The sequence below is a fragment of the Schistosoma mansoni genome, chromosome 3 (genome assembly GCF_000237925.1).
Source record: "Schistosoma mansoni strain Puerto Rico chromosome 3, complete genome".
NCBI lineage: Eukaryota > Metazoa > Platyhelminthes > Trematoda > Strigeidida > Schistosomatidae > Schistosoma > Schistosoma mansoni.
In genome coordinates this window covers 10,787,264-10,803,912 of record NC_031497.1, presented here as the reverse complement: position 1 = coordinate 10,803,912, position 16,649 = coordinate 10,787,264, and the positions used below count along the sequence as shown (strand labels likewise).

At 36.9% G+C, this 16,649-nt stretch overlaps 2 protein-coding genes across 2 annotated transcripts in view; both read right to left on the bottom strand.

The window, feature by feature from the left end:
- Smp_186670 (carbamoyl-phosphate synthetase (glutamine-hydrolysing)) overlaps positions 1-10,211 on the bottom strand; it is a gene marked incomplete at both ends in the record, with an annotated part of 39,423 nt that extends 29,212 nt beyond the window's left edge. The window contains 9 exons of the mRNA XM_018799183.1: positions 510-815; positions 5,153-5,446; positions 5,629-5,781; positions 5,889-6,080; positions 6,202-6,522; positions 7,228-7,500; positions 7,613-7,801; positions 9,270-9,551; positions 9,999-10,211. Coding sequence (XP_018650997.1) covers positions 510-815; positions 5,153-5,446; positions 5,629-5,781; positions 5,889-6,080; positions 6,202-6,522; positions 7,228-7,500; positions 7,613-7,801; positions 9,270-9,551; positions 9,999-10,211 — 2,223 coding nt within the window. The remainder of the gene's footprint in view (positions 1-509; positions 816-5,152; positions 5,447-5,628; positions 5,782-5,888; positions 6,081-6,201; positions 6,523-7,227; positions 7,501-7,612; positions 7,802-9,269; positions 9,552-9,998) is intronic.
- Positions 10,212-11,825: 1,614 nt separating this feature from the next.
- On the bottom strand, positions 11,826-11,945 carry Smp_113640 (carbamoyl-phosphate synthetase (glutamine-hydrolysing); the record flags this gene model as incomplete). Its single annotated transcript, XM_018799182.1, has 1 exon — positions 11,826-11,945. One exon carries the CDS (start codon positions 11,943-11,945, stop codon positions 11,826-11,828), a length of 120 nt encoding a protein of 39 aa, XP_018650996.1.
- Between the last annotated feature and the right edge of the window lie 4,704 nt (positions 11,946-16,649).

Sequence of the window (16,649 nt, the reverse complement as noted above, 5' to 3'; positions counted from 1 at the left end):
TAGAAAATGTATACTTACAGCTAAAATAAATCATAATACATATGGTGAATCCAATATATTACCGAAAAGTTAGATACGTCAGAAAACAGAATAACAATTGATTGATTTTATCTGAGTGTTTAAGTATAATTTTGAACTTTGAACCACTAGATGTGATGGATTCATAAGTATTAAATCCGTTTTATTATGGGTTAAAAACTTCCTCCACTACTGATGTATATGTATTATTAAAAATGATAGTAATCTCACAAGTAATGTTGCACTGACTGAAGAGAACAAGAATGTATAATTTAATAAACCACCAAGGGATAACTTATAGTAATTTCAATCTTTTTAGACAGTCGATACAAACAACTGGTTTTATTTGAGTGACGCTACATAAACTCATAGTGAGGCAAAAAGCTGTGCGAAAATGTCAATTGTTTCAGTGCTATTCTCTATGTTTAACATAAACATTTATTGCACCGGAAGATTATTAAATATCAACAACTAAATGACATTAATCTTACCGATTCCAACTCTTTTGCACAATTAACAATGGAGCGCATGCGATATAGAAACCATGGATCTATTGAAGTAAGTGCGTGAAGATGTTCAACTGACCAGCCAGATCGTAGTGCTGCAGACAATTTGTAGATTCGTATATCCGTAGGATCAGATAAATCATTTTCATCAGGAGCTTCGAGTGAGCCATCAAATCCAGAGACGCTTTCGTTCGTCATCCTAAGAGATTTTTGTAAAGCCTCTTCAAAACAGCGTGCTATTGCCATTACTTCACCAACGCTTTTCATGGAGCTGCCAATTTTACGGCTCACCTTGAAATAGATTTTTAAAACATGCTCATTGTGAAAATTCGTCTATACATTCCTAACAACTACTCAGTTCAACACAGCTGCTAGTATTTTTCTCAGATGTACTTATGAATAGTAAGAAACATCAGCAAATTAACACTTGTGAGACGTTTTAAGAATAGACCCTTATTCAAATACATTTGTTTATTCACTGATCCCCTCTATCCCATTATATTCAATTATCGCATAAAAATTAAACTTCGAGCAATAAAATGTTTATTCTCACTACTACGAATTTATCGAACTTGTTTTATTTGTGTAACCATTATTAATGTTATTAGTCATATTAAACACTTCAAGTCATTGAGTTACCATCAAAAAACATAATACAAAACAATATTCTGAAAGCGATTATAAGTTATTTATTTTATTTGTTTATTTGAACTCATAAATATTAAATAGGAATAATATATTTGTAAAATCTCAGCGAATTAATTTGTAGTAAATCCAACGTTTCGCCTGGCAATCTGGTCCAAGCTTCTACAAGGAAACGTTGGATTTCCTACAAATTCATTCGTTGAGATTTTACAAATATATTATTCCTATTTAATGTATTACATCAACTCGTCGCTCAAATACTATGAAACTATTCGCTCTAATTTAGACGAGTTCTTATATATTATTCATAAATATTGGTACAAAGGGGCACCAGATACATATGCGCCACACAATCACAACGGGAATGTGGAGAAAAAGAATGTAAAGTGCATATAAGAAAAAGGAGAACAATAACAAACAGAAACTAGTGTATGATAGTGAAGTAATAATAGTGAGAAAAGCAGTTCGGTTAGCAAAGGTACAAACAGAAAGAATTCTTATCAGAAGGGGTTTTGTGGAGATTTAGTATTATCATATTTGAAAGCGTGAGTCAATTGAAGCTAGACCACCATGGAAAACCTGGAAGCACTGGACGGCCGTTTCGTCCTATTATGGAACTCCTCAGCAGTGCGCACCCATGACTCACGCTTTCAACTATGAAAATACTAAATCTCCACAAAACCCATTCTGATAATAATAATAATAATCACATGCTCGCTAGTGACTGACTTCGAGAGGTAAATCCAGGAGTTCTAGTGAGAAGCAGTGACCACTGGAGTTCAAACCAGGTCTGTTGTGAGATAGAAACTCACTGAAGATAATTGGTGAACGGTTGCTCAACTTCGTGGATCAGTTGAAGTTAGACATTAACACCGTTGAATGCCGGCTCAGTGGTCTATCGGTTAAGTGCTCTGGCGCGAGACTGATATATCCTGGGTTTGAATCTTGAGAGGCGGGATCGTGGATGTGCACTGCCGAAGAGTCCCATAATAGGACGAAACGGTCGTCCAGTGCTTACAGGTTTTTCATGGTGATCTAGCTTCAATTGACTCACGCTTTCAATTAAGAAAGAATTCTTCCAGTTAAAGAAGTTACGTCCAATTTTTATGAAGAAAGTAAAATAAAGTTACAGCGGGATCGCCACTAGCTTCTAGGAATGGATATGTCTGATAACGATGCCTCAAGCCACTGCGCCGCACCATCTCTAGGACTCCAACCAGGGAGTTGTGAAGGCACAACAGAAGCGAGACCTGTACAGTTTTATTTCTTACCACGATACCACATCATGCAACGACCATCTCTCCACTTTTCCCAACCAGTCCCAGCGTCGGAAAATAACCCATGATGTGGAATTCTCTGGGATAATATTCGTAGGACACGTCCAAGCCACCGAAGTCGATGTTTTAAGATAGTAACACGAATTGAATTATCGCTGCTGTGCCCGAACACACAATGCCGAACCTCTGCATCACTAACATGGTGTTGCCACCAGATGTCAGTAATCTTTCGGAGAAAACGATGATCAACAACAGAGAGTCACCTATCATCCTCAACTCAGAGAGGCCACAAGCATAGAGCAAAACTGCTTCCACTGATGCGTCATGCGATTGTAACTAATGTTCATCTATACTTTTCGGCAGGAGGGTAGTTAACCTTGAACCTAGCTTGGCTTAATATTTAGTTGCATCAGAAGCTGCAACACATTTACTGACATCGATCCGTTTACGACGATAGACTTGTTAGGTAAAATTAGCGCAAACAAGAGCGTGATCAGGGTCCAGATAGGTACTCCAAAGGGGGAGGCAGTCCTGTACACAACCACGCTAGTGGTAGCTGATCTCCATGTGACCAATCTGAGTGCAGGCTTAAAATGAAGGAGGGTGCCAGGTGGCATATCGGTGATGACTATACCGGTAGTTATTGCTAGCCAGAAACAGGTTGTAGTCTGCGCAAAGTTGCAGTAGACGGTCACCGTTATCTGGCCTGCGACCAGCAAGTCGCCATCGACCACCTAAAGGATTCTCTTCTGTGACTAGACGCCCGACATGATCATTCAAGTTTCGGGCTAGTACTACAATATCTGTCGAACGCACTTTCTGTTGAGGAACTGTTAACTGGTAGTAAAACTCGTCCTTGATCGCATCCGAGCTTAAATCTGTCGGAGCATAGGCGGAGATGACGAAAAGACATCGTTTCTCACACCGATTTCTTTTCACTTTGACAGAACTTTCTAATCTGACAACACATAACCGACTGTTAATGGGGATCAAATCGGTCAGTGCTGCCCCAGCTCTAGAGCTTAGTACGACACCAACGCCAGTAAAACCAAACGAAGATGCCACAGGGTTCCCGGATAAACGCACGTGAAACAAGCTTTTCAAAGCGACAGATGGAGAGCGAATTTGTAGTACTTCACTAGAGTCTTGAATACGGGTCTCGGATAGAAAACAGATATCGATATTAAGACTTTCTAAAGACATAGCCAACTATATCTGTTGTCCGACTTGCATTAGTATACGAGCGTTGAAGGAAGCCTGTTTGAATGGTGTACATGGTTTCAGAAAGACTGTTTCAGTATTCTTAGTAGGTGGTAGCGTTCAACTTTTGACCAGTCAGTGACTCAAGATCGTCTGGATGGGACAAGGTCTCCAGCATAGGAGAACTGTGGTATAAGTTGAAAAATAATAATACGCAAAGTGAGAATAGAAAAGAGTAGATAAGTGACGTAGTACATAAAAATAAAAATGAATGTGAGTTGTCTGAATTTTAATTGAAGCGAAAATAGTATATCCAGTATTAATTGTCATTTCATTTGATTTGTGTGAGGGCCGGGATACTGTCCGGGCTCCAAAACCGAAGCAGGTAGCCTTCTTAGAGGGCCACACCCGGAGCCTTCCACTTAAAGGTCTAATCCACATAGAATGGAGCAACGTTAAGAGATGCAGTCCCATGGTAGCTGGTGACCAACAATAGGTTCATACTCCATTTGTTTCTCTAGGATAGTGAAGCTAATGTGCACCATTGGTTTGGAATCAGGGTTTTCCAACTCCCCTAGGTGGATCCTCCGTACCCACCAACCCGGCTAAAGCACCGGACATTCGCTTTCCGTCCTCTCAATTTCGTAAACAACACCCCGTTTGCGAGAAGGCAGTGAGTAGGACTTCTCTGACAGTGGTTGTATATACATGGCCATGTGAGAGCATTTCGAGAGAGAGAGAGAGAGAGTGGAATCTTCTCACCCTGGCCGTACCAGAGCATAAGTTAGTGATGAGAGGTAGTACAGAGAAACAAGAAGCCATACGCTGAACTAATCATTGGGTTTATATATATTTAATATTTTCAGCAAGTGTATGATAGAATTTATCAGACAAAGGGGATTGACAAGTCTGTGCGCCAAGTTGATAATTTCTAAGTGTGAAATCAATGATAATGAACGAGATCACTCCCTATTATTTTCTTTCCTGCCCGCTAACAAAAGATAGAAGTTTAAGCTTATCCAAAAAACAGGGTATAAAGACAGTACATAATTTCAAACTACTCATTAAACGAAATGATCGCTAAACACTTATTCAGTGATCCGTTACATCACTCGCAGCATAATGTGTTTAAAACGTTTTCGTACATTTCCAAATGGCTTTTTACCTACTCATTATACAGATGAGACGTCTATAGAAAATGTATGATTTTTATCCCAAATGTTCAAGTACAAAAAAAAACTTTTTTCAACTTAACAACTATTTTTAGATTTAAATTAACAGATTGTGTTATACCTTTTTATGAAGACTGCTAATGTCATTTATTGATAAGTGAAGGTTGTTTTCATTCAAAGTTAAATAATTTAGAATCAAAGTGTTCAGGAAATCGAAATATCGAAAAGCTTGGCAAACAGAAGCTAAAATAATGATTACTCAGAAATAAGAATGAAAAAAATTATTTGTTTGTTACGAATAAACAACAGTCACGAAGATAAAGATTGAACTTACTCTAGAAAACTTCGCTAAATCCCAGCGTGGAACTTTCACAACACAGTAATCTAAACTAGGTTCGAAACATGCTGTGGTGAGACCACCAGTTACACTATTTGTAAGTTCCGGGAGACTCTTACCCAAGCTAAGTTTGGCAGCTATATAGGCTATAGGATAACCAGTGGCTTTACTAGCGAGTGCAGAGCTTCTAGACAGTCGGGCATTTACTTCAATGATGTAATAGTTCAAAGAATGTGGGTCTAACGCAAACTGGATATTGCATTCACCAACAATCCGCAAATGACGAGCGACCTAAAATTGAGAATCAAAATATGTGCAGGCAAATCACATAAATGATATTATTGGTTGCTACAAATAAGAGATATGTGAACTAATAATAATCCATTAAAAACAAGCGACAAGGAATATTAATTAAGCTATGATAAAGTATATTAGCATATTGGGTTAAGGACTAATAAAAAAGGTTTGCTTACTTTAATTGCAACTGACCGTAACATATAATACTCAACATTCGAGAGTGTTTGACTTGGTGATACAACAATAGATTCCCCGGTGTGAATGCCTACAGGATCGACATTTTCCATGTTACAGACTGTAATACAGTTGTCATAAGCATCACGTATAACCTAAATAAAAAATGTTGGTTAGAATACCATACAATAGGAACGGATGTAACTCAGTATAATTTCACTGATATTTCAGGATGATTAATAATATTTTAGTAAAAACTAACCTCATACTCAACTTCTTTCCATCCCTTTAAAGATTTGTCGATGAAAATTTGAGTCGTCTGAGCTAAGGCTTTACCAGCCAGTCGTTCTAGTTCAGTAGCGTTTTCAGCAAACCCTGACCCCATTCCTCCTAATGCGAAGGCTGCACGTACAAGCACAGGATAACCAAGATCATTTGCAACTTTGACCGCATCCTACAAATATTATAGATGATAGTCAGTCCTTGTTAACTAATAAATGAAGCATATGTTTTGGTGTTTATCTTACTCAAAAATAATGATTCAAACTAAAATGAACATCAAAACACTGACACACCTGCACAGAGGTCGCTGCATTTGCTGGAGCAACTTTTTCTCCCATAGATCGCATGGCTGTTGCAAATAGTTCTCTATCTTCTGTTATTTCAACGGCAGATATGGAAGTACCCAAAATCCGACAATTATATAAATCTAACACATTTGATTTCTTTGAATCTTCACCTTTAAGATCCGGAATTAAAGAACTTGACCCAACTTTTGTCAAAGCGAGACCACATGACAAACTAGTCTGACCACCGAAAGCTATTAGAAGACCATCTGGGCGCTCTGCTTTTATCACGCGGGCAACAGAATCTGGTGTGATTGGAAGTAAAAATATCTGTAAGGGTTCAAGGCAATGAAAAACATGTTATACTTTTATCCAATTATAATTAAGAAAAATTGAAATCGGCGACGAAAAGACGTAATATGATGAGATTCCTACTGCTCACCATCAACATTCCTATAACTGATAAGTAGCGACAAACCGAAAACTGCTTTTGGAAAACATAACACAACACTTTCTTGATAATATCTTTTTCCAATTGCTTATGAATTGATTTCTCTGTTTGTGAGTGTCAGAAAATAGATCAAAACATATTATCGTCTATTTTTACTACTGACTGGAAAGACCGTTGCAAAATTAGAGATATATGTGAATGAATAATTCCGGTTTCCATGAATATACAAGAACATGGTGTCAAGTCTCTTAAAGTCTCCCAAAAACTTCCCTATGAAATACATGTAGGATAAGAGATAAGACTTAGCATAAAAATTGACTTTAAACATAGTAGCGACTGATTAATATCTTTAGATAACAGACGAGTGATTATGGTCGATATCTTAATATTTGAACAAAGCAACTCGTCTTGCAACCGCACATCTACAAGTAATGTTGAGTACATACCAGATTGCTCACACAGAAGCTAAGAGATAAAACTTTAGGACAAGAACAATCAAAACTATCGGAACTAGAGTGAATGTGAGCAACTAACTAATAGCACATTTGAAGAAGTGAATGAAAACATATTCCACAAAGTCTTACCTTGTCAGCCATTCCTTCGGTCGTCTGTACAGTTGCAATATTTGAATTGATCAGTAACGTTTGAACACCTTCTTCTCGAAGGGCCTTAAGAGCCTGACTACCAGAATAGTCAAATTCCCCAGCCTGACCAATTGATAAACCGCCAGAACCTAGAAGCAAAACCTTTCTTGGTTTATTGTCTTTACTGCAAAGCACTCTTTCAAATTCCTCCTGCTTATAGGAAATGTGATTCGTTAGACAATCACTTAGACTTTGTCCACCAGATGATCGGATCTATAAAAAAGTGAAGCAAAAGAGGATAAATTTGAACAGTAGTCCTGTTGAAAACATAACAGGATCGCTAAAACCCAATAAGTTTTTTTTAAAGTTAAACTAATTAACTTACGTAACTTAGGAAAATATCAAACAAAAACTCCAGGTCGCTTGGTCCAGCCATATGTTCAGGGTGAAATTGAACAGTCATCCATGGATGAGTGTAATGAGCAAGACCTTCATTTGACCGGTCATTTTTATTCCGAAACAATTCATACCAGCCATCTGTAATATTTTTAGTGTCAACTGCATATCCATGATTCTTTGGGAACAAATAAAAAATTCAACGCCAATAAGCTTATCCACTGAAAGAATAATAAACATACTACAAGTTGAAATCGCATCACTATATTTCATCGGGCTAACCGAAACCAAATATTTATTTAACTCATGTAAATTTAGTTAGTATACTCTAAACCGTAGAGTATATCAGTTTTATATCTGGTCGTATACTGTCAGTAAATGAGACGTCAAAGGAACTTGAACAACCCAACTTCTATACTTTTAAGTCAGGTATTAGGAGGTTAATGTTCAACTAGTCACGTCCACATGTTTACGCTTAGCCAATACCAGATCACTTTTACGACAGGATTGGTCCTTTTCCAACTAAAAGATGTTCAGAAATACTTAGTTTATCACTTGAGTCATTGAAACACTCATGAAAATTTCTCTTTGCAGCTTGTCAGGCTATCATCTTTAAGTATATACATGCTGAAAATTATTTTATTTACACCTCGGTTCGGTTGAATCAAAATGTGTTTATCAAAGAGATATAAACTTTAGATTATATAACCTTAAGTTTTTCAAGGAACCAATTGTTATCTTCACTTGAGATTTACTAAAAATCTGTATGTCGTTCAAAACCAGAATTCCACGTCTAGCACTTACATAGTTATTCAGCGGTTGTTGACAGAACTATGTAAGATATCGCTATTTTACCGCAGCCGAAATTGATTTCTACTTTGTACAATGAAGGTATGATTTGACCGCTAGAGCATGTGGTAGTTGGCCAGTTGATTGCATTTTAAGTTAGTAAATCAGCTTGTAATAGTCGGATTTTATTCCAAACATACATAGAGATGTAGTTTAGTTCATAAGTCCTAAAATTGACTGCTCAGTTTGTTTACATAGTATTTTAGGCTATCAATGAAATTGATGAGATATGAAATAGAATTTTACAGAAACAGAAGATTTTTAAGTGTTGACTTTCTGCACTATCATCATATTGCATGATTTTTACTAAGGTATTAAGCATATGTACAACTTGATCTTATTGATATGGGTAATTTGCAAATATAGTTTAAAATGTGAACAATACACTGTTTTGACGTTATCTGCAACATTTATCAAAACTTGACCGAAAAATACCTTGTATGTACAGATTAACCTCGACAAATTTGACAGTTTTTATGGTTACTATAACTACTAAATTCCGTAAGTGGACTATATACTATCAACTGTTAATGAAAAACTACGCATGAAATTTGGACATTATTAAACTTCTACGACAAGAACAGAATTTTTACGAGGACCCTCCCATATGACTGGGTAGTTAGAAAAATCGCTTAAACAATTGAGCGAAGAGGGTACTTTTATCAGAGCATCATTGAATGAAGTATGTGATAAGGGGGAATATAACTTGTCGTAGGACTTTAGCCTACAACTGAATGTTTTACACTAGAGGATTTTCTAAAACAAAATTAAACCGCACACATTTAAAGTTATCTTACCTGACTGGTTATAAAACAGCGTCCAGTAGGCAAGTGAACACAAGGTTGGTTGTGACCTCTATTTCCATATTTCATTTTGTATGTTTTGAATCCACATGCCAAAGCAACTAACTGGTGACCTAAGCAAATGCCAAATAAAGGCTTTTTTGTGGTCATCCATCCTCGAATCTGGTCAATAATACCCTTACATTGAATAGGGTCTCCAGGACCATTACTAATAAATAGTGCATCATAATTTGTTTCGGTTTTAGTCAGGTCACTTGACCAGGGCAAAACCGTCACCTAAAATAAATTGTCGAACAGATATTATAAAGTATTGTTAGACGATAAAATATGTGTGACAAAAGTCTTAAGCAAATCTGACGTTACATAACTACTCTTTTTAGGTGAAACAGCTTTGAATATAAATGCTAATACCTAATGAAAACTATGAAAGGAACTAGGGCAACTAGAAACTGATTGTGCAGTAGGTACATAACACTGCAACCACTAGTTGGCTTATATGCAATGTCGTCGTGTGACAGATGCTGGTGAAGCACCATTAAATACTCTTCGTTCCCAAACTTCAATGGGTTGATATCATCATATAAAAGTAAGTTACATTATCTCCACAGTTGCTAAAGATGAATCATTTAACGTCAAAACACTTTGAAATATGAAATATCTTCAAAAACTGAGCCGATGCAGAAGAGCATTATGGGCTCTGAGACAAACCTAATAAAGCCTTACCTTTGCACCTCTCCTGACAAAACAGCGTATTTGATTAAACTTCATCCCGCAATCTAGTGCAGCGATATGAACATCTCCATGAGGGTTGAAAACTTTGATATCAGTTCTGCTTACTTCCGAAACTAGATTACTTTTAGAAGGGTCGATCCAATCGAATGTTTCTGGACGAAGTGAAAGGGGAATAATTTTTCCCAGAAGCGTACCTAAAAGCATCAAGCAACCGATAAAAATCAAAATACCATGTTGTCTAAGCTTTAGGGTTAGGGATCGCGTATCGATTCCACTTATACATGTAACACCACTTTCATATAACCAACGACTAAGTGACTTGACTGCTGAAAAGTGAGAAAACTCTTCACACAACTCAGAAACAATTAGCCCTTTAGCATATATTTGGCTTGATTCAAACCACCTAGGCAAACCGGATTCGTCAATATCAGCCAGTGATGGAACACCATAATTACCTGAGACATCAAAAAGTCAATGCGGCTTACCGATAGATGGATATGTTAGTACCAGTAATTGGGAGTGGTATGATGGGTCGGTCAAAGATTCTACATAACCCACCATTCCTGTCTGAAAAACCACTTCCCCAGACTGAGGAGTCTTAGCACCATACAAGAATCCATTGAATACCGAACCATCTTCTAATATCAGAGCACCAGCACATTCACCAGTCGGCATACTCGATTCACCACTACCAACCACGGGAAGTTGACGGATGTTTGAAAGAACGGCAATAAGTGCATCAAAATCCCGGAAACTTTAAACACACATTGTGAGAAAATTATTGTTTTCAGCCACGAATATCCTCAAAGTATAGCCTAAAAATAGAATAGAATGGTTAAAATTACAATGAGGTCACAACAATTTTCACTGTAATTTTCTACTATTCGTTATTATTTGGAGAAGACACAAGTCATAGAAATCAACCAACGTCGACTCATTCCTAGATGGAAGCTACTCTGATGATTCAGAAGCCTTTTAACCCTCACAGAATTTTCAATCTGTAACAGCTTGTGAAATTATTTCTTGTTGATGAATCACTGGTTAAGGCAATGCTACGTCTGGACGACAATCACTTTAACACTATTGGTCAGCTGGTGTCATATGCGGCCCGATTTAGTTTGAACCTCCCATTTATTGTCGATTGGGGTTATGGGTTCTCTAAGAATAAAGAATGTGGTGATGTGGTAATGCGTGATTCATTGTCAGACCATTACTTTTCTGAATCTTCGCAAATAATATGCCACATTAATAGGCCTACGTAACAACTCTTGTTGATAAGGTGTGAAGATGTTTAGCTGAACAAAAGGTTACGGAAGGGGGTCTTCAGTCATTTCTGTTCTTCAGCTGCCCACTAGAAATGGTTACCCGATTCCTTGTAAACAGATATTCGATTCCATTTTGTTCGAAATATACTTATTGATGCTCAGATACATAACAGTTATTCATTAACCACATTTTTTTACTGCACAGTAGGTTATTTCGTACTAGTAAAACCTTCGAATGTGTAGAGCTTTCTGTACGACTATGGTGTTCGTATTTTTGCTCTAATCTCCTTATCTTTTGTAATAAATAATTTACAATAAGCAAAACGTTTGAGATTATTTAGATTGTAATACGCACACTACTTGGAGAATGCTGTTTTGTCCCAAGTTAAAAAGTTTGATTTGTTAGATTTTCATTTGCGCTCACAAGAATTTTTGGGATTTCAGTCGTTACGGCTCCCAGAGCGTTGAAGGACGATGTTGCATACTTGAACTTACGGTTTATAATTTGTATCAAATTGGCCACGTAAACGGTCAAGCTCGCAATTGTATACTTCTATACTAGCACATTAGCATCCAAAATAAATTGACTTATAACAACTGGGTGTTCTGGACTAATATTTTTTGCGGCAGTCAGGAATGTAATTAATTGATCATGATCGTTTGCAACATTCATAGCAGCACCAGATAACACGTAGCTTGGTCGAACGAGACACGGGTAACCGACCTGTAAATGAAAATAGAACAAAAACTTCTGAAAAACAGGACATGATAACTAGTAGTATTAATAATAAGATTTTTTTATTGTCATCAATTCACCGATGTTATTTTCATGTCTTAAATCAATCAGTTTAGTGAACATGTTGCCAAGTTGATTTGTAATCCAACTTCAAGTCCATTCTGGGAGAGGTGAAATCAGTTACCTCCAACGGACTCATCAATCGGTAAGTCATGACAAACATAGGACCTCACGTATGTGCATAGGATCAAATTAAAATACCAAATCAGCACAGTGAAATGAGACTATTAAGATGAATACTAGAGTATTAGAAGTAGTAGTAGCAGTGATAGTACAAAGAATATTAAGCAAAAGGAATTTGGTTGGAGAAGAATAAACAAACTTGTAGAATCAGAAGCACAAAATAATTTTGAAGCGTAGTACCGAATTAAGGGCTAAGAATGAATCCTTCTGTGCAATTACCACTGATTTTTAGCCGCATCATCCAAAGTTTCCAACCACTGGTTGGAATTATCACACTGATCACATGGAGTTAGTACGAATCTACAAAAATGGATTTCTCCAATAGTTAATCGTTTTATGGACTGATGCGACGTCTTGGCTTAGCTGTCCTTAACTTTCTTGCAACCTACTCATACACTGGTAATCATTGCGCGTCGATGTAGGTGGCTTATGGGTATATGTAATACATGACCAACCACTTCAGTTGATGGAGATTCATAATCTTTTAAACGGAATTACCCTGGATTTAATCTTAATATTGCTCACTCAGCCGTCCCAACATGGGAGATTAACACTTCATGAGTATATATTGTCAACTACTCGTAACTTACGAATGTCCTCTATTGATTGTTTGGACTGGTTGGACGGATGAATTCACCATTCTAGACAATGAAAAGTTTCTACTCAGTGGGGATACAATTCCTTAAAATATTATACCAATTTCTATCCTTATAGCTGAAATCATCAGGTACTTTGTTTTAAATCATACTATTTTAATGTCATGGATGTGTTTTTAAAAATAATTATTTATCCCAATGTTTGAAAAACAACGAGTGCCAACTTCTTCTCGATACAGATAAATTTCCTTCCAACTATTTCAATGATGATAATAAATTATCTAAGTTTGTACGTCACTCTAAACACTCTACTCAGTTCAAAAGCGTGTTTTATGCAAACCGTCTATTCCATCTACATGAGTTTACTGTTTTAAGATCTTTGATTTTGTATCCATAGCTTTGAATCACGAATTTACAGGCAATGGTGCAGAAGTAAAGTGTGATAACATGGCTCTATATCCATTTAAGCTTTATAAGAGTTAATGGCTGAGTTTAAACAAGCATCTACTGTAAAACGGCTACTACCTATTACTGATTGAATTATTTATTAAGCAATAACAAAGAATAAGATTTGGGACTGATTACAACTCAAATAAATAGATGCCGAGTTCAAAATCTACGTGATCAAATTTAAAAAGGAGTAAAGCCGATTTTTTAGAATAATGTTTACCCATCTGGAAAGCGCTTTTTAAAGAGTAGCTATGGATTTAGTATCCATGATAGGAATTACGTCATACTGTTGGAGATAACAAAATTATGAGCAAAATAAAATATCATAAAATAGAGAAACCTTGCTTACTTCTTCACAGAAGGCCTTGGCTGAATCAATATCAGTGAGTTCTTTCCATCTAGGCTGTGACAACCCGATACAGTCTAACAAACGTGAAAACTTGAAACGATTTTCAGCATTGTCAATGGACTCAGCACTTGTGCCGAGAATAGGTACACCTAAACGATGCATTGGCATAGCGATATTATTTGGTGTTTGGCCACCCATGCTAACGATAACACCTATGGGTGATTCGAATCTGTAATTATGTTTAGGAATTAAGGTTGACACACAAAACATAGTTAAATGATCTCCTAGGAAGTACTTCAATATCAAAATCAAGTTAAATCTCGGGCATAAAAATTTTTTGTACAAAAGTGATGACATGTAAGGGATGAATTAACAAAAAAATCAAAGCGTTATTCACATCAAAAACTCTCAATCAAAATTTATTACATCTAAGTGATGGCCCATTATATAACTGTAGTAACAGCAGTTTTTTTGTAGGTCAATGGGTCGAGATCAGAAATCTACTTGGTGAACGTTGAACATCGTCTGAACCTATTATAGATAAATTTTTCCAAAGATCACCCACCCAGATCACTTAAAAAGATCAGCAATGTTTGATAGTGGTAGTCACATGGTAAAATCATCCGGCTATTAAGCATGGGTCACAAGATCTAATCCAACTTAAGCGACTTCAGTTCGGGCGAATGACTCATATTGCTAGACCTTGAGACAAAACTTGTGGCTCAAAGCCTAATAAACGAATTTGTAAATTTACTGAGTTGTACTAAGGAGAAAGAAACAATAAAGAAACACCAGCTGCAACACATCACATTTAACATGGTTTCCGATATCGTTTTGTTTACACTGAATAGTAAATCCCATTTCATCAACTCAGTGAGTATAAAACGAGTGACATCCAAAAGCATATTGAAATAATATTTTAATAGCATATTCAACCTGATTGTATTGAAGTGATTGGGGGTTCATCAAGCTGAAAGCCTGTTGCATCTCACCAGGAGACTTACCTCAAGGGCATTTGCAGCCATCTGATCAAGCTGCACACTACGATATATATTACACTTCTAAGGACATCAGATAACTAAAAGTGCCACCAAAAATATAGATCTGAAAGTACTACATAGCACTTGTTTCTTGTCAAAAATACCTTACTAAACGAATTAACACGTCGTTAGGACCGTTAAGTTGTTTAATCAGTGAAATAGCAACGAATTAGTAAGGTAATTTTTAATTAAGATACAGAGTTTCATTCGAGTCACTTAAGTAATTACAAGACTCCTTGAAAAACCTCTTTTTTCAGAAGCGTATATTTTCTGTGGAATAAAACGTCAAGTTACTTAAAATGGTTGTAGTATATGGGACTTACTCATATATATCTAGAACACGTTCAAGAGATAGTTCATCAAAATAGAGTCGGTCACACATATCAAAATCAGTTGATACAGTTTCGGGATTACAGTTGATGATAACTGTTTTCCATCCTAAGCGTCGAAGTTCCTTGACACAACCGACAGCGCACCAGTCGAATTCAACACTAGAGCCAATACGATAAACTCCAGAGCCAAGAACCATAATGCTTGCTTTAAAGCAAAATTAAAACAGTGGAAGGACAGTTCATATATAAGTGATAAAATTGTCAAATTTCTAATTGGTAACTTTCAATCATTCTCTATCTGACTAAGGTCCTCTTCACAAACATTTGTCTTCCACCTAAAAGTCTATTAACTACGAGTTTGTTTATTTTACATCATTTTGCTCAAGATGCAAGTGAATGTCTGTGCAGCTCTAGTGACTAGGTAGTGAACATGCACGTTGAGTAGACTTACATGTTTGCCGTCTTCAAGCATTTATTTGTCTATCACTTCTATTTTGCCTGTTAGAGTTAACTGTAATAGGAACTTTTAGTACTGAATGTCTCGGAATTCATTCGACTGTACAAATATACACCCAAAAATACGTCCTTGTCTTGGTTATACTGTCTTTCTCTACACCTATGTTTTACACTAAGGCACACAAACCCAGCAATACTCTTCAAGAACAATGAGCAAATACAAAATTTGACTGACGTTATGTTTGTGGGATTTTTATCAGATTCACTTAGAGATATGATCTAGTGGTATTGTAGTGACATGACCCTTATTGAAGTGTCCTATATGAAAATTTAACTCCGCCTGTAGCCATTCCAGGGTTACTGCCGGCCCCAAACCAGGGTAAAGGAGCAGAGTTGGACATGAGGTCAGCAACCCCACTCCGTAGAAAACGACTTTGCCAACAAAACGGCAACCAGATAACATCACTCAAACAATTCAAACTCTGCCCTGGAAGTTGAAGGATATTCATTTAGAAGAGTTATGGCACCTGACGGTGAAGGGCGAGATTCTTAGAAAGCCACGAGGCTGATGTCCCTTCTAATAACCAAAGCAACAATTAACAAAGATACATGGAATGTTCGGACAATATGGGAGACCTGCAAGACCAGTAAAATCACTGCGAAAATGAGAAGATACAACTCGGTGGCGCTCGAAATAAGTAAAAGCCATTGAACACAAGTCAGACAGAAAAGACTAGATTCGGGAGAGATGCTGTTGTACTCTGGTCACAAAGAAGAAAGTGCTTCGCACACACAAGGAGTTGCACTGCCACTTTCTAAAAAAGCACTCATAGGATGAGAATTTCATTGGCCCAGAATCATTAAAACATTTTTCAAAATGAAGGTTGGAATCACAATGAATGTTTTCCACTGTTATGCGGCTATCGATAAAATCAACGACGACGATGGAGATCGGTTTTATGAGAGGCTGCAGTCGATCGTAGACAGGTGTCCAGGAAAGGACCTGGTCATCCCAATGGGAGACCTAAACGCCACAGTAGGAATGGACAACATCGGATATGAAGATATCATGTGACGATATGGACTGACTGAGAGAAAGGAACGAGAATGGAAAGAGATTTTCATATTCATGTGTCGCCAACAAAATGGTTATAGGTGACACTATGTTCCCCCAC